Consider the following 17,930-nt stretch of genomic DNA (forward strand, 5'->3'; position numbering starts at 1 on the left):
CTTAGCAACTTCTGGTCGGGGTTGCTTCCTGACACTACCAGGCTCTGGCCCAGACACTTCCCTCCAGCGTGCACCCCCGTGCGGCCACCGGAGTGAACTGGCGAACTTGCACATGACCCACCTTCAGCCCTTAAATGGCTTCCCTTCGTCCCAGGATAAAATGCCAGAATCTCAGCTCAGCGTGCAAAGCCTCCAGAATCCGGCTTACGCTCACCTTGTTAGGCGCAGCGTCCCTTCTGCTGCTCTGAGCTTCCTGCTCTTCAACCTGCCTCGCCCACCCGCTCAACTGGGTGGCCTGGGCCCCGCGCTCTCGACCCACGCTGCTCGGAGCGCTTGCCCATCATGCGCAGAGTGGGTATGGGGTGGGTACCCTGGCTGAGCTGCCCGCAAGTTGACCTCCGCCCGACACATCTCAGACAGGTGACCTTGGGGGCTGCTTGGCCACCAGTGGTGGTGGGGAGCCCCGGGCATCCACCGAGGCCCTCGCCAAGGCTGACGGCTCTGATGACGGCTCTGATGGCCGGGAAGCTCTTCCCTGTGCCGAGCCTGGACCTCCCACGTGGCTGTCCCCCTTCTGGCTCTAGCTCTTCTAGCTCGACCCTGGGGCTCCTCAGATGCCCCTGCTGACCTCTGCTGCCGGGGCTTCTGAGGAGGCAGAGACATACCTGGGCCAGGGAGGCACTGCCGTCATACAGGTGGAAGTGCTTGCTGCTGTTGAAGGAGATGGAGAGAGAGCTACAGAGGCTGAGCATGGAGGAGGCCTGTGGGAGGGTGGGGGAGGGGTCAGGCCAGGGAGAACAAGGGCCGGGACCCACCAACGTCCGCATCCCACCTCGACTCAGCGTAGAGAAGCTGAGGAGCACGGGACCCAGTGGGGTGCGCCACGGCCACCGTGCTCTCTACTGTAGCGTCCTCACGGACCACTCCCCGCGGCTGGAAGGAAAGTTTTCCTACGGAGAACCCAGAAGAACCATCCGCAGGCCCGTGAACACAGCCGGGCGAGTTTCAAACAAATCATGGTTCTCTTTCATCCGCCACTATGTAAATATCAGAGCTTTTCATCAAGGTAGTAAAGAAAAAGGCAGGAAGACCAGGTGGTGGGGAAGCCCACCCTCGAGCCGTCGAGGTCCCCCCACACCCTCTGGACCATGGCGTCTGCGGCCGGCGGGTGCTACCTTGATCTCCTCCACCAGCTCCATTGTCCCGATCACTTGGACGAGGATCTCCTGCTTGAACGTAAGTGGGCAGCGGAACTTGGCTCCGGGCAAACAAGGCTGCCAGGAATAGAGAGAGCAGCGGTCAGAGAGGCCCGTCTTCCCACCTACACTCTGCCGGCCCCGGCCCCGACCTCTGAGCCCGTGCCCCTGTACCTCAGCCACAGTGGGCAGCGTCTCCGGATCCTCACGGTGGCAGGTCACAGAAGGATCCTAGGAATGGTCTTCAGTTAGTCCAGAGCAGAGAGAGGACGCCGGCCCCTTAAGAACCTGGCTTCCTCCCCCACCTCCCCCGGCCTCCTGGGGTATGGCATCTCCCACAGTTCAGTCCCACTGGCTCGTGGCGGATTCAGAACTCACTGAGCCCAATGGGATTCGTCCACCCTCACACCCTACACATCCGTCCCCCTTTAGGAGCTCCCCGCCACAGACCTGGGTGCGTTGCCCTCCTCTGGGCAGGATCTGCACAGTCCACTCGTGTTTGATGGGCCCCTTGCTGTGTGACTCTGGTACCCCGACCAAGGCCTCCAGGGGGGGCACGTTGTGGTCATAGGCAGAAGGCTGAATCGTCACCTAGGACAGAGGACGAGGGGCTGCAGAGCCCTAAATGCCAGCCGCCCCCCAACTGCCACTCCAGATGCCATTCTCACGGGCTGAGGCCTGAGAAGCCATGCTCTGTCGGGCTTCACCCGGCCCCTGTCCTCAAAGCCTTACAGCGTGGGCTACGGGTGCCTCCGTGCTTTCTCCCACGGGGCAGACCCTTGCACATCCAGCAACGTACTGCTCCAACATCATTTTTGAAGGTCTGGCTGATCCCCTCAGCGGCAGGGCGGCTCCCCCCGTGTGCATCTCCACTAGACCGCGTGCTTCCTGAGGGCAGCAGCTGTGGCTTATTTCGCTTGCAATTCCTTGCTGCTTGACATCCTACCTAGCATAGCAGGCCTCCCAGAAAGTCATTTTTTGAATGAATGACATTTAACAAGGATAGATGCAAAAATTATTTGCACGATGCAGGTTGCGAAAGCCTCCTTTTGGCAAGGGCCTTGGTTTAAGAAACATTTCCTGAGTACCTTTTATACGAAAGAGCCGGGGTGCCTGGGTGGCTCAGGCGGTTAAGCGTCTGACTCTTGGTTTTGGGTCAGGTCGTGATTCTGTGGCTCACGGGATCGAGCCCCACGTCAGGCTCCACTGCACAGTACAGACTCTGCTTGGGATTCTCTCCCCTCTCTCTTTGCCCCTCCCCAACTCGTGCTCTCTCTCTCTCTCAAAATCAATAGACAAACTTAAAAAAAAAAAAAGAAAGAGCTATCTGTGCTAAGGCTGGAAGACCCAGATATGGACAAGAAAGTGACACAGAAATAGCACCGGTGAACGTCCCAGGGAGGTCAAGCAGGGAATCAGATGTCCAGTTTGAGAGGTTCTATCATTTATTCACTCAACAAACATTTGTGGACACTTGAAAAATATCAGTCAAATTAAATTGAAAAGGCCTAATGTCAGAGGCAGCGTTTGAATTTAACTGTGAAAGGTAGAGAGGAGTCAAACGGATAAAGACAGAGAAGGGCATCCAAAGAGAGAAAATGTAGCAGTTAGGGCAGCACCAGGGGAGTATGATGCGGCTGGAGGTGCGGTGCCTGGGGACAGAGATAGGAGGTACGTCTGGAAAGGAGACTCGGGATGAGACAGTGTGCCCGGAAGGCCTAAGGGCGAGAGATCAGGGGACCCTCGGCTAGGCAATGGGGAGTCATGGCAGGCAGCTGAGGGGGGGCGGGTGGCTCCAGGGAGACTCACTCACTGCAGCTCAGAATGGAAAGGAGTGGGAAAGGCAGGTTGAGGTCCACGCTGGGAGCCCGTGCCGACGGTCCAGTTGCAAGAAGACAAGGATCCGAGTCCGAGCAGGAGCGGGGGCAAAAGAGAGAAGAGAATACAGAACGGAAGCTGAAGAGGCAGGGGCCCCAGGCACAGAGGAGGGAGAAACTCCCCCAGGCTTGGAAGTTTTGCTTGAGGAAAAGGGTGCCTTCGAGGGATTCTCAGCAAACCGGAGGTGATGCTGGCTTAGGAGAAAATGATACATTTGGTTTAGAGCATGTTAAGAGGAACATCAAGAGGAACCACTGCTCTCCTAGGTGTATATCCAAGAGTTTCTAAAACACGTCTGCATCAAAACTTGTACAGGAACGTTCGAGCAGCGTTGTCTGTAATAGCCAAAAAGTGGAAGCCACCCAGATACCCACCAGTTGATGTGTGGATAAATCAAACGCGGCCTACCTTGCCGTGGAATATTATCTGGCAATAAAAATGAATGAAATACTGGCACACGCTCCAATGTGGATGAACCTCGCAAACACTCTGCTAACTGAAAGAAGCCAGTCACCAAAGACCACATACTGGGGGCGCCTGGGTGGCTCAGTCGGTTAAGCAACTAACTTCAGCTCAGGTCATGATCTCACGGTTCGTGGGTTCGAGCCCCGTGTCGGGCTCTGTGCTGACAGCTCAGAGCCTGGAGCGGGCTTCAGACTCTGTGTCTCCCTCTCTCTCTGTCCCTCCCCTGCTCGTGCTCTGTCTCTCAAAAATAAACAAATGTTAAGAAAAATTAAAAAAAAAAAAAAGACCACATACTGTATGATTCCTCCTCCACATAATACCCAGAACAGGCCAGTCTATGGACAGAGACTAAAGTTGTGGTTGCCGGGAGCTGGGGGAGCGTGGGGGAAGAGTGACCGCAAATGGGTACAGGGCATCTTTCTGGAAAAAGGAAAATCTTCTAAAATTATACTGTGCTGTTAAGTAGTAGAGCTGGCATTTTAGCCTAGGCTGGGACTCCAGAGGCTGGAACTGGCGCGCTCTATCGCCTTCCTTGGATGACGGCGATGACGACAATGCCGACAGCAACCACCGTTGACTGGTTGACTGGTCCCTCGTGGGTCAAGGGCTACGCAGGACACTTAACAAGCCTTTTCTTATTTGCTCCTTATAACGACCCCATACAGTAGATGCTATCAGCGTCCCCATTTTACAGATTGAAAACCTGACACTCAGAGAGGCTAAGTAAACTGCCCAAGGCCACACAGCTTTACATGGCAGAGCTTCAGAAAGACTTCAGGTCTGGCTGAGGCCTATGCTCCTAACCAGCCAGGGGAGAGGGAGACCATGAGGAAGAAGACCCCGTGGCCCAGCTGTCAAGCTCTCACTGGATTACCATGCCTGTCCAGTTTACTATAAACCTGAGCTGACCTCCTGGTGGCAAAAAGGGCCTAATGGGACAGCTTCAGGCAAGAGAGAATGATCCCCGGGGTGCCTGGGTGGTTCAGACGATTAAGCCTCTGACTTTGGCTCAGGTCACGATCTCACAGTTTGTGAGTTTGAGCCCACATCGGGCTCTCTGCTGTCAGTGCAGTCTGCCTGGGATTCTCTCTCTCTCCGCCCCTCTCCCGCACTCTCTCCTTCTCTCTCAAAAATAAACAAACAGTAAGAAAAAAAGAGGGAGTGATCACCAACGTCCCAGGCCATGTTGGGTTGTAGTTAAAACAGAGTTCGTTAGGGGCTTTGGCAAGAGTGCCAAGAGGGGCTGCGTGGTGGGTCAGGCAGCAGGGAGCCAAATGCAGAGTTTAAGACGCTGATGATGGTGAGGTGGACAGAGGCATCTAGCCCCGACAGAGAGATGAATGAGGTGTGTGTATGTGTGAGGGGAGCTCAAAGGGTTTGAGATGGCTCCCTGAGGAATGGCATAAGAATGGAGGCAGGCTTCCACAGTAGCTTGGGAATGTCAAGGCCACAGCCCAACACCTGCCTCAGCTATTAACAACCTCCACTTCCTGGGCATCACGCCAAGCACTCCATGAGGAGTAAGCAACCCACTTAAACCTCACGACACCTGGAAGTTCTCGTTCCAAATGCCATTTGTCACGGCGGGGAACAGAGGCATGGGTAGTCAAGCCCTTGGCCCAAGGTCACACAGAGCTCGAGTGGTAGAGTTGGGGTTTGGATCCAAGCCTGTCCAAGTCTTTCCCACTATTCTGGTGGTAAAAGGACTGGTCTGCCAACCTCCGTAGGGAACCCAGAGCCATCCCGCTGAGCAGCACTAGAAACCAACTCAACTGGCCATTCTCAATGCAAATGGGCATCTGACCTCCCTGAGGGCCACTCTCCTCCGTTGTCATATCCAGGTGACATGACTGCAGCCTCTGTTCTAAGGGGGCTACCTGCCTGGGGTGCCTTTCCTGCTGGGTTCCTGCTCCAGCCTGCCCTGATACCAGTGCGGCCTTGGGTGAGACAGTTTCTCTTTGGGGCCTCAGTTTCCTCCCCAGAAAAACAAGAATGCTCTTGGCTTGGTCAATGCCTACTCCTCCTTAGAGTCCTTGAGCTTTAGACTCAGCGGCTGGCCTCCCTCTTCTTTGTTACCACAACAAAGATGTTATCACGGCCCCAAGCATATGGCGTGAGAAGTGACACATCGTTAACTTAGAGGTTAAACACGTGGATTTGGGTGTTCAAACATGTGCTTGAATCTGACCTTTCCTCCTTATGAGCTGTGTAACCTGGCAAGTTACTGGACCTCTCTGTGCTGTGGATTTCTCATCTGTAAAATGCGAGTGGCAACGCCTCTACCTCACGGGTTGGTGGAAGATCACAGGGGGGTCGCACATATAAAGCACCAGGCCCAGAACTTGGGTTGGGTGAGCGGTCAGGGGCTCCGATTTACTTATGGCTGCCCCAGCACCTAGCAAAGTATCTAAACTAGAACAGTGGCTCATTAAACGGGGGAATGGAAAACAAGGTTCTCTCTCAGAGCGCTTCTCCCAAGCGCTGCGATCCCACAGACCATCCGTCCGGGTGGTGGCGGAAAGGAGCTGCTGAGTGTGTCGCTACCGGAAGCGTGTGAGGCTCTACCGGAAGGATCACGGGATGAGGTGGAGGGCGCTGGGTTTGCTGAGGATGGGGCCGTGTCCCGCTGGTCTCTGCAGCCTCGGTCCCCAGGACGGGGCTGACAAATGTGTGGCCCAGAAGGGCCTTTTCACACGGGGGCTCCTACCTCGTAGATGTGTTTGGCATGGCGGATCTTGGGACCCTTGGGGGTGAAGTTGACATACAGTGTGGAGTTTTCCTGGCTGTGGAGAGAGAAGAGCAGAAGTAGAAAGTGGAGATGTCGACAGCCCCGTTTCCAGAAGAGCAGGGGCCCCGGGCCAGGGGAAGCCTCTGCGCTGCCAGGCCCTGGGATAGCGCTCTCATAGGCATGACCCCCCGTGACCCTTCCAGCGTTCTGCTGTTTCCCTTGGGAAGGTAAGGCTGGTGGGAGGGGTCAGTCTGTTGCCCCACGTCCCGCGGCAGCGGACGGGGCCGGAACCCAGGTGGATGTGCCTTTGGAGCTGCATTCTCCCTGCTCCATGGGGTTCCCCGCCCCCCTTGAGGGTCTCCACTGTCCTCTGGTTCTTCATCTCCTGCATAACAGCACAGCCTCTGGTTTCCTCTCCACCCCATCCTTCCAGGGACCTTCTTACGTCACTGTCTGATCCTGCCACCCACCTACTCAGAATCTGCCACTGGCTCCCTGCTGCCCATGAGGGTCGGGTCCAAAGCCTCCCATGTCCAGGCCTGCCCACTTCCCAGCCTGCCTGCTCACCAGGCCCCACGCATACCTGCCGTCCCCTGAGCCTGCACACTCCCTACTCCTCAAATCCACCCCACTGCTTGCTGCTTCCTTTGCCTGGGCTCTTCTTCCTGCTGGACCATCCTTCCTCCTCCTTGGCCCTTATCTGATCCCCTCATTCTCCAGACTCCAGTTCAAGCCCCTACTTCCTCCACGAACCCTTCCATCTCTCCTCAACCCACATCATCTTTCCTGCCTCTAATTTCACACGACACTTCAGACAATATCATTGTGTTTGGCATTTATGTTCAAAGCACCAGAGACGTTGGCTCGGTCACTGTCCCTGTCCTTCTCACTGAGCCAACCTGAGAAAGTTCCTCTGCTTTTCTGGCTTCGTCCTCTTTTCCGTAAATGAGAAAATCCAACTAGTGATGCCCATGGGTCACTCCTGTTATATATAACCTCCTGAGACTCACTGATTCTGTGTGCGTATGAGCTTGGCCTCTCCTACCGGACTAGGAGTTCTCTGTGGGCAAGAGCCACTGTGAACACCTTGTCCTAATCTCTTCCAGCATGTCTGACCCCCCAGGACGGGAGGGCATCCAGCACAGGGTTTTGGAGTTGGACAGACCCAAGTTCAGAGGGTTCATCAGTGCTTCCTAGCTGTACGCCTCTGGATGAGCTCCTCCCTTCTCTGATGATCCTGTTTGTTCATCAGTAAAGTGGAGAGAGGCGTGGCTGCCTCATGACACGTTGAAAGTGTTGAAAGCTTGGGGGGGCGGTGGAGGGAGCCCCAGCTGCACAGTGCAGCCGGCACAGCATCTGACATAAGGTCAGCACTCGCTGTGCCTTTTCTCCCATCGGTAAACCGCTGATCTGACTCAGAACTCTTAAAGGGCCTCCACTCTTGTGGGTGTTGAAAACCGTCAGGGTTGTGGCTGGAATCAGTTCTAATTACTCCTGGCGGGGGGGGGCCCTAGAGAAGGAGGGGGCTTTGAGGGAGGCCCTGGGAGGCTGAGGCGGGGAGGACAGCGCTGGCCGGCTGCTCAGGACTTACTCCTTGGTGAGGATGTTGATGGGGTACAGGACTGGGATGCTGGTGGTGGCAGAGTTGTCCTCCAAGAGGTCTGAGTCCTCATTGTCACTGTGTTGGGGCGAGGCAGAGGGCAGTGTTAGGAAAAGGGCTTGGCCAGGGCCAGGCGGCAGTCTGAGAGCGAGCGGGGCAGGTACGCTGGTGGGGGTCCGGTGGGGGCCTGCTCACCAGTTCACACTGGCGTGCAGCTCGACAAAGTCCCCCCAGGAGCTGTTCAGCAGCTTGTGGAACATCACCTGGATGGCAACCTGGCAGGGGAGGAGAGGGGAATGAAGCACCTCACGGCCCCCACGCCCAACTGCTGTAATAATAGAGACCACTGTTACCCCTGAAAATGGTGCTTTATCCCCATTGCACAGATGAGGATACAAAGTTCCAAACGGTTAAGTCACGTGTGCAAGGTCATTCGTAACCCAACCCCAGGTTTGTCTGATTCCAAAGTCCAGGCTGTTGTTCCCGTTGGGGTTGGACCTGGGGTGAGTCCGTCTTTACCATCACCTGCACCCTTCCCTCCCCACATGAGCTCACAGCCCCTTGGTGGCTTGGTTCTTGGGGGCCTGAAGCACTCACCAAGGTGCCCGCTTTAAAGATCGGAGAGCTCACGTTGCAAGAGAGGGTCCTGGTCAGAAGCTTGGATTCTTGAGGAAGCTCCTCGCAGCTCACAGGTATCTGGCTGTGGGGCTGCATGTGAGAAAAGAAAGAACAAACTGAGTGGGCCAGGCCACCAACCCTTAGTGGGCCACCAACACTCTGGGGCCACGGTCCCTGGTAGGGACCCCAGCGGTGTCCCTACCAGGGCACATTCTCAGAGAGGTGGGGCCAAAGTTTAGTTCAAAGATGTTCACTGCACCAGTATTTATAATCATGAAAAACTAGAAGTGATCAAATAGTTCAAAGAGATAGGAATGGTTCCGTGTGTTGCACAATCACAGGAGAGGATACAGTGAGATTGTTAAAACGCTACTACATCCACACAGTCAGCAACCATTTTTATTTATTTTTTAAATGTTTATTTATTTTGAGAGAGAGAGAGAGAGAGAGAGAGCGAGGAAGGGGCAGAGAGAGAGGCAGAGAGAATCTCCACATTGGCAGCACAGAGTCCGACACGGGGCTCCAACTCACGAACCGTGGGATCACGACCCGAGCGGAAATCGAGAGTCAGACACTTAACCAACTGAGCCCCCCAGGTGCCCCGTCGGCAACCTTTTTAAAAATGAGCTTGCTCCTGGGCTAAGCAGTATAAAACCAGTCATCTTCATCATCTGTGAGGACAGATTTCAGCCTCAGATAGGAAATGGAATTAGACAGGGAAATAGAGACTTGGGGAAGTTCAGTGACTTCCCCAAGTCACACTACAGGGCAGAAATCTAGAAGAAATCTGAACACAGGTCTGTCTGACTCCAGATCTCAAGTTCTTAATCACTCTACTAGATGACCCTTCCGGAAGCATTTAATGTGTCTGTATAAAGAATAATTCAAATGTCCAACAGATGACCGGATAAACAAAATATGGTCTATCCATACAATGGAATATTGTTCAGTCTTAAAAAGAAAGGAAATTCACCCATGTTTTCACATGGATGAAACTCACAAGCACTATGCTAAGCGAAAAAGACAGACACAAAAGGACAACACCATATGATTCCACTTCCGTGAAAAATGAGAACAGGCAAATTCATAGAAATGGAAAGTAGATTAAAGGTTACCAGGGACAGGGAGTGCGAAGGGGGAATTATTGCTTAACAGGTCTACAGCTTCTGTTTGAGATGATAAAAAAGTTCTGCAAATAGATGATGGTTGCACAACATTGTGAATGTACCTAATGCCACTGACTCGTATGCTTAAAAAGGCTTAAGATGGTACATTTTCTATTACATATATTTTACCACAGTAATTTTTTTTAAACATGGAGGAAAAATAACCATATGGAAAACAAAATGCCAATTAGTTAAAACAAATATAGAGTGAATAAACATACAATGTAATTTGTATGTACGTGTATAGATACACAGAAGAATAAACATCGAAATATTAAAAGTAGGAAGTGCTGAGTTATAGGAGAATAGGTGATTATTTTCTCTAAACTGCTGTGTGGTTTCCAACCTTCTATGGTGATCATGTATTATTTCTATGATAATAATTTAAAAAATAAAATTGTGCTTAAAACAAGTTAAAAAAATTTTAAGTTTATTTATTTATTTTGAGACAGACAGAGACAGTGCGAGTGGGGGAGGGGCAGAGAAAACGGGAGAGAGAGAATCCCAAGCAGGCTCCAAGCTGCCAGTACAGAGTGCGTCACGGGGTTTGAACTCACGAACCTGTGAGGTCATGCCCTGAGCCAAAACCAAGAGTCAGGTGCTTAACCACTGAGCCACCCAGATGCCCCTAAAACAACTTTTAAATACAGGCCAAGAGGTGCCTGGGTGGCTCAGTCGGCTAAGTTCCTGACTCTTGGTTGCAGCTGAGGTCATGACATCACGGTTCATAAGATCGAGCCCCGCGTCAGGCTCTGTGCTGACAGTGTGGAACCTGCTTGGGATTCCCTCTCTCCCTCTCTCTGCCACTCCCCCGCTGTATTCTCTCTCTTAAAATAAATACATAAACATTAAAATAAAATAAAATAAAATAAAATAAAATAAAAATAAAACGATCCAGGCCATCCTGCAAAAACACTTTGGTCACCTTTAGGAGGGAGGGACTTTGAGTTTACTGTATCTATGCACACCTTCTTGGTCACCAGATCCACGAGCCTGTGTCACAGTCTCCATTCCATGTGACCCCCTCACTAACCCTGCGGGTGTCCCCAGCCTCACTGATGGTGTAATCTGAGGCCCACAGAGGGTGAACCTTGTGTCACAGGCACACAGCTGGAGGGTGGTCATCAGGCTGAAAAGTTGGATGTGTCCCTAAACTTTCTGCAGGCCAGCTTTGGCCTCTCTTTAGGCTGTCTTGTCTGCCCGCCCGAGGCTCCTTGAGGGGAGCAGAAGCTGCAGGGACCAGTGTGGGCGCTCACCTCGAGTATCTCTACTTTGCGGAAGGAGAGTCCCTGGGGGAAGCTCAGGTTGAGCTGGACCCAGTAGGCATCTTCTCTCAAGTTACTCAGCATCAACTCTACGGAGAGGCTGGCAGAGGGCGTCAGACGTAGGACTCTGGATCTGGGGGGCAAGACCAGAGAAAAGTTACAGGGGCCAAGGTGAAGGAAGCAGGGTCACAGGCAGGGGTTTTCAGAACGCAGGGATCTTCTAGGCTAGAAAAAACGAATACACAAAAACCAGCTCTTGTGCACAGGCTTTAAGTGGTGTGACCTTGTCTAATCCTGCCAGGAGTGCACAAGGCACGTGAATTTCTCAGAGAGGGGGCTAAGCCCCAGAGGACAGATCTAGTGAGTACAGATGGGGGTCTTCTGACTCAGAGCCCCCTATCCTTTCTGAGACACGAGCTGCCTCAGGAAAACACCAGGTGGAACAGGAGGGTCCGGGGGGTTGGAAGCCTCACCTTGCAGGGGAGAAGGACAGCTTCAGGTTCGCCTCACACTCCTTGTCCTCCCCACAGTTCTTCTCAAAAGGGATCTGAAAGGCCAAGAAGAAACACTAGGAGGCTCAGGCCCCAGACCCAGTGGGGAGGGACCCCGGCCTCTCCGGCTGCCCCTTGTCCCTGCTTACCTCCTTGGTCTCTGCATGCGGTAAGGGTCTCAGGATGGGCTGAACGTCTCGGCCCTGCTGAGCATGAGTGGTGGGAGGGCCGGGAGACAAGGCAGGTTAGTTGAGGCAGCAGAACTCTTGGAGGAGGGCTGGAAGCAGGGCTCAGGGCTTGGGGCTCAGCTGGGTTGGCTTGGCTGGCCCCTCTTAGGAGCCAACGCCTGCCCCAGGGGGACCTCACCCTTCTGACTCGGCTCAAGGCCACCCTGTGCAGCCCTCGGGCAGCAGCTCCTCGAGGAAAGCCGAGGCTCAGGGTGTCCGTTCTCCTGAACAGATCTTGGCCTTGACACAGCAGCTCCAAAGCTCCTCCCAGCCCATCTCCTTCCCTGGGCTCGCCTGCCTATGACTAGCTCTTACTGTGCTTCTCCTCTGCGAACCCCATCTCCCCGCTGGAAAGTTCCATCTCTTCTCAGATCAAGGCCAGTTTTCCCCAACGTTTCCAGGGCTTCTGCTCTGGGCCAGGCCCTGTTATGGGCACCGGGTATACACCAGAGGACAAAACAGACACACTGCACTGCTGTGCCCCCAGTCTGGTGGGAGAAATGACGTGGCATCTTCAAGTGTTTGATGGGACAGATACAGGTATATTCAGAGCATGTAGAAGCGAATCCTACCCCCGACATGGGGATCGGGGAAGCTTCCTGAAGAAACAGATCTCAACTGAAATCTAAAGGATGGGCAGGAGAGAGCCAGACGAAGAGAATGGAGAGGGGCAAGAACGGACGGCCCCACACAAAGGCACAAGGCGGGAGGTTGAGCCTGCGCACGTGACAAGAAGATGCTCAGACGAGCCGCTGTGCTGTGTGTCGGGGGCAGGAGATGGAAGCAGGGTCTAGGTTCCCCTGGGCCTTGCAAGCCACGATCGAAAGTTGGGACTTTATCCTGAGGGTAATGGGGTCATAGAAGTGTTTATGAGTTATAAGCTGAATGCTTTAGAAAGACTCCAGCCTCCACTTGCAGGCCACCCGCCAAATAACCACCAGACTCCTGAGTCCCGGCAGCCTCTGCTGACTGCTCCCACCCACGCTCAACACAGATTCCTGCTACCCACTAGACTGCAGCCAGTCCCCAAATGGGCATTCTGGGTCTCTGTCTTGCTCAGTTGTCCTTCTACCAGAAGCTAAGCCCACCTCCGCATTTCCCTTGAACGTACCACTGTACCTTTCCTTATGCTGTTCCCTTTGCCTCTCCTCAATCCACCTACCCAAAAGGCTACTCATTCTGAAAGATCCAGAAACAATGACGCTCCCCCCAGGAAGCCTTACTTGTCAACTCTGGGCTCAGGTCTCTTTTTTACCCCGAGTTCCTACTCTACACAGCTTGGCTTAAAAAAAAAAAAATTGGGGCGCCTGGGTGGTGCAGTTGGTTAAGCGTCAGGCTCTTGATCTCGGCTCGGGTCATGATCTCATAGTTCATGAGTTCAAGCCCCGCATCAACTCTGGGCTGATGGTGTGAAATCTGCTCGGCATTCTGTCTCTCCTTCTCTCTGCTTGTGCTCGAGTTCTCTCGCTTGCTCTCTCAAAATAAATAACTTAAAAAAAATTAGTGTCAACGGCAGAGACTGCTGGCTGTCTCCAGACATCCTTCCTCACTATCTGCCCTTCAAATAGAGCCTCCACTTTTTTTTTTAAAATTTTTTTAACGTTTATTTATTTTTGAGACAGAGAGAGATAGAGCATGAACAGGGGAGGGGCAGAGAGAGAGGGAGACACAGAATCGGAAGCAGGCTCCAGGCTCTGAGCCATCAGCCCAGAGCCCGACGTGGGGCTCGAACTCACGGACCGCGAGATCGTGACCCGGCTGAAGTCGGACGCTTAACCGACTGCGCCACTCAGGCGCCCCTAGAGCCTCCACTTTTTATCTGGTCCTATGGCCACCTGGACAGGAGACTCTGTTTCTCCGTCTCCCTTGCAGTTAGGTGTGGCCATATGACCAATTTCTGACCAATGAGATGTAAATGAAAGCATCATGTGGATTTCCAGGAACTAGTCTTTTTTTGTTTATTTATTTTTGAGAGAGAGAGAGAGAGAGAGAGAGAGAGAGAGAGAGAGCATGAGTGGGGGAGGAACAGAGAGAGAAGGGGAGACAAAGAATCTGAAATAGGCTCCAGGCTCCGAGTTGTCCGCACAGAGCCTGATGTGGGGCTCGAACCCACGAACCACGAGGTTATGACCTGAGTTGAAGTCAGACACTTAACCGACTGAGCCACCCAGGCGCCCCTCAGGAACTAGACTTAAAGGGAAGGGGTGTGCTCTTCTACCCTTTCTAGTGAGCCGTGCTCCCAACACCCACAAGCTCAGGCATCTTTACTGCCTGTGCTCACACTACGCCATCTTGCTGAATGCCCACCCCCCTTCTCTAGCTGGGGACGTTAAGGATCCCGTCTTGTGGGAAGACTTTCCTTATCCCCCAAACACGTGGCGTGAGATTGTACCGCCACCCTGTATCTAACTTTACCGCAGCCTTATCACAGCATGTTGTAACTGTCTGTTGACTCGTCTGGCCTCCAGAGCAGATTGCGAACCCCTTCCGGGGAGGGACCGTGTTTTGTCTACTCCAGTGGAGCTAGTGCCCCGAATAGGGCTTAGCACAGGCAGGTGCTCAAGCAACTTCCCTTAAGTGCATGATGAGCGTCTGGTGGGCGGGGGCTTTAATTTTGGTGAGCACGTCACCGTCCTCATCAGATCTCAGGAGAGTGAGCGCGCGTGGGGGAGCGCTCGGTGCATGCTGCCAAAAGCCACGAGAAAGAGTGCACTTAGCAGCCACTGCGCTCCAGCTCTGAAGAGGCCTCATAAGGTCGGGACTTCTTTTACAGATGGGGACACAGTCCCAGAGAGGGATGGAACCTGCTCGTATATGCTCATGCCAGGAAAAACCAATCCACATCCTCAGGCTGGGGGGCCCAGGCTCTTTCCACCAGACCCTGCTGCCTTCAGACAGAAGCTAAACCACTGAGCGTCAAGGATTTAAGGAGATGGGATCTGGCTTTGGCCCCGGGTAGGGAGTATGCGGTCCGGCAGATGAGGGTAGATACTGTTTTCCTCTTCTTTGACACCATGACGACACCCCAATTTGGCTTTGAGGGAACTACCTGCTCTCAACTGGATATGCTCGGTGGGAAGGCGGATCAGGGCGCCCTGTCTTCCCACGAGTAAGGCTAGGCAGGGTGCCGTGTCCCCCCTCGAGTGTACACTTTGAGCAGCGCTAGGGGCCTGGTGAGGTGTAAAGCTGACGCTTGGCAGGGACCTGGAGCAGATTCACCGAAGGGGCCGTGCCCTGAAGAGTCCATCCATTATCCCTTCCCCTCAAGAGCCCCTGGCGCCTCCACCCTGGCTCCCTTTCTTCCCAGTCTTGAATGGCCAAATACAAGCTCCCATAGGTTCCCTTCCTGCTGAAGTCAGCTGTATTTGGTTTCTATTACTCAAAACCAAAGACTCCTCTATGATACAGTCTTGCTAAACTGAAATTCTCCTCTCCCCAGTTTCCTATCAATTCCCCTAGGTGATCTCTTCTTACCAGCCATTGGTCCCTTGGTGTCCCTTCTTCTTCCCGGAGAGAGAAATTTAGGGAGACGTTGATGGGAGAGATGAGGTCTTGAATGCACACCTGAGGGTGATGAGAATACCACCTGTGTTGTGAGTTTAACCTTCCAGTTTAATGCTCACCTTGCCCATACTTTACAAATGATGAGATTCTAGTATCTGGTGTTTATAATGTCTGGGGTCACTTCTCAGCACGAGTGTCACTCTCAGCCCCAATTCCCATGGCAGACATCACTAATCAACCACCCCACTTTCCCCACTGAGTCCTGATCAAAGCCCCTGAATCTCTGCCAGGCCGCTCTAGGCAGCCATTATCGAAGTTTGCACAAGAAAAGAATATTCTAGAATAACTAGAATATCCTAGTTCCTCAAGAACAGAGCTGGGGATTGGCCTTTTATGTTATTACTGGTCCCTCACAGTGGCACTTTGTAGGCACTCAAATCATCTTCACCTGAATTCCTACCAACCCGAAGATGTAGGCATTATTATTCCCACATTAGAGATGAGGAGAATGAGTTCAAAAGAGATGACCCAAGTTTCCTAAGGACTAGCACTAGGAAGTGAGCCCAAGTCCGTCCAATTCCCAAGCCTAAGGTCTTCCCATCATAACATACTGCTTCTTCTTTGGAAGATTTGTGTTGAAAATTTCCAAATCTTTGGGTGGGTGGGGGGTGCAAGGAAGCAGAAGAGAACTGAGTGGAGCTATGAACGAGCTGAGAAAGTGAGCTCAGAATTGTTGACACTGGGCGATGGGTATTTGGGGGTTCATTAAGCTATTTTTTTCCTGCTTTTATAGATTTGAAACTTCCCACAACAAAAAATTGAAAACATGGGGCGCCTGGGTGGCTCAGTCGGTTAGGCGTCCGACTTTGGCTCAGGTCATGATCTCGCGGTCTGTGAGTTCGGGCCCCGCGTCAGGCTCTGTGCTGACCACTCAGAGCCTGGAGCCTGTTTCAGATTCTGTGTCTCCATCTCTCTCTGACCCTCCCCCCGTTCATGTTCTGTCTCTCTCTGTCTCAAAAATAAATAAACGTTAAAAAAAAAAATTGAAAACAAATTTCAAAATCTTATACACCAATCCCACACTCAGTCTCTTATGAAATATTTAAAAGACTGGAAGAATTTACCACCATCCTTACTTCACACAGGACTGTTAGAAGCAAACAGAATTTGGGTATTATGGCAGTTGTTCAAATGATATTTAAAAAAAAACCTTTTTCTGTGATAAAACCTTTTTCTGTGATTTATTTAGCAATGACCATGTACCTGGGAAATAAGGATGCACACGTGACTGAATATTCTGCAGCTATTAAAATAATCATGAAAAGCCGGGTAGCAGCATTGATATATGATGGGTGGAAAAAGGGGAAAAAATGGGAAGTATTTTACAATGGTAATTATGTTGAAAACACCGATGTACATAGATTAAGGACTAGAGAAAATATGCGACGGTATTATCACCACTATTACACAGTAGAGGAAATGATAGTATAGAGAGATCCAAGAGACCTGTGACCCCATGGGACGTGACCGAGCTGTGCCTTGCACCCAGTGTCTCCTGTCACTGCAGTCAGTTCTGCCGCCCCCTCACTTCCCACAGCAGCTCTATGGCTCCCTTACCGGGAAGTGGAACCAGAACTTGATGCAGGACTCATCTTGGGTGACCTCTGTGTTCCTGCTGAGTTCACGTCTGCCTCCTGGGAACAGCCCCCGGCTTCTGGTCCGATGGCCATCCAGTTGCAGAGTGTAAGTGAGGGCGGCAACCAGGTGCCCTGGGCAGGGTGAAAAGCAGGAGTCGGATGGTGGCAGATCCTGGGGCCATAAGCCTGCATCTGGGGTGGGCAGCTGCTCTGGGGAGCAGGAGAATGGCACTGACCTTGAAATTGGGGGGTAATAGGCTTAACCTGGAAACAGACTGTGATGTTAACTCCTTCTTTCTTCTTGTTACTGGCTGAATAGGAGCATTCCACTTCATGCACTGGGATCTCAGCCGGGGAGAAGGACATCAGAGTGAGGACATCTACTACAGGCCGGGAGCTGCAGGGCAGAAAACCACCAGCTCTCTCACTCTCGGCCTCAACTTCAGTCCCCAGTCAGACCTGGGACTCCAGCCACCAGAGTCCAGAGGACTCTCCTTCGTGAAAGCAGACCTCAACGTCCCTGTCTCCTTGAAATGGTAATAATAATTATAATTCACTAGGGCTTCCCGGTTTCTTCTAGCAACCTTCTGATCCGCTTTCCATACGGAAGGATGAACTTTCAGAAAGAGAAAACATAGGCAGCTACTTCCACGCTTATAACCCTTCACTGATGCTACATGATATTCAGAATAAAATCCAAACTTGTTCCTATCCATGCCACACTGGCTGCCTCTCCACTCTTATTTCCTCCCACCCTCTCCCTTGGTTGACGTTCCCGCCAAGTTAAACGTTTGCCTGCCTTATGGCTTCAGCACATCCTGAGCTTTCTACCTAGAAAGCTCTCATCCCAGATTTCTGCAAGGCTGGATCCTTCTCATCTTTCAAGTCCCAGCTCAAATATCACCTCCTCAGAGAAGCCTTTCTTGGCCACCCGATCTAGAATAAGTCTCCCCTAGTCTTCTGTCTCACAGAACGCTGTTCACTTCCCCCATGGCACTTACCACAATTTGCAATCACCTACTTGTGTGTTTAATCTTGTATTATATATTTCGCCACCTACACAGTCTGTACCCAGTGGCTGGTTCAGTATTAAGACACAGCAGGTGCTAGGGTGCCTAGGCGGCTCAGTCGGTTGAGTGTCCGACCTCGGCTCAG

General features: G+C 52.4%; 1 protein-coding gene and 1 long non-coding RNA gene across 4 annotated transcripts in view; both read right to left on the minus strand.

Moving 5' to 3' along the window:
* The window catches only part of ITGAL (integrin subunit alpha L), a 43,986-nt gene that overhangs the window by 3,674 nt on the left and 22,382 nt on the right, over positions 1-17,930 (minus strand). For 2 of the 3 annotated variants that reach the window (XM_078439931.2, XM_078439934.2), the window contains 14 exons: positions 17,012-17,172; positions 16,756-16,907; positions 15,109-15,198; positions 11,557-11,613; positions 11,390-11,463; positions 10,908-11,049; positions 8,465-8,575; positions 8,063-8,142; positions 7,859-7,945; positions 6,247-6,322; positions 1,647-1,787; positions 1,371-1,427; positions 1,176-1,274; positions 666-761 (listed from right to left, as the gene is read on the minus strand). In XM_078439931.2, coding sequence (XP_078296057.1) covers positions 666-761; positions 1,176-1,274; positions 1,371-1,427; positions 1,647-1,787; positions 6,247-6,322; positions 7,859-7,945; positions 8,063-8,142; positions 8,465-8,575; positions 10,908-11,049; positions 11,390-11,463; positions 11,557-11,613; positions 15,109-15,198; positions 16,756-16,907; positions 17,012-17,172 — 1,423 coding nt within the window. The remainder of the gene's footprint in view (positions 1-665; positions 762-1,175; positions 1,275-1,370; positions 1,428-1,646; positions 1,788-6,246; positions 6,323-7,858; positions 7,946-8,062; positions 8,143-8,464; positions 8,576-10,907; positions 11,050-11,389; positions 11,464-11,556; positions 11,614-15,108; positions 15,199-16,755; positions 16,908-17,011; positions 17,173-17,930) is intronic. The other variant, XM_078439932.2, reaches the window with a different exon arrangement.
* LOC132689334 (uncharacterized) lies at positions 2,677-6,240 on the minus strand. The gene is made up of 2 exons (XR_009614970.3): positions 4,344-6,240; positions 2,677-3,601 (listed from the first exon to the last, which is right to left on the minus strand). It is a non-coding gene; the product is annotated as an uncharacterized LOC132689334 (long non-coding RNA).

This window comes from Panthera onca, chromosome E3 (assembly GCF_046562875.1).
Source record: "Panthera onca isolate mPanOnc1 chromosome E3, mPanOnc1 haplotype 2, whole genome shotgun sequence".
Classification (NCBI taxonomy): Eukaryota; Metazoa; Chordata; class Mammalia; order Carnivora; family Felidae; genus Panthera; species Panthera onca.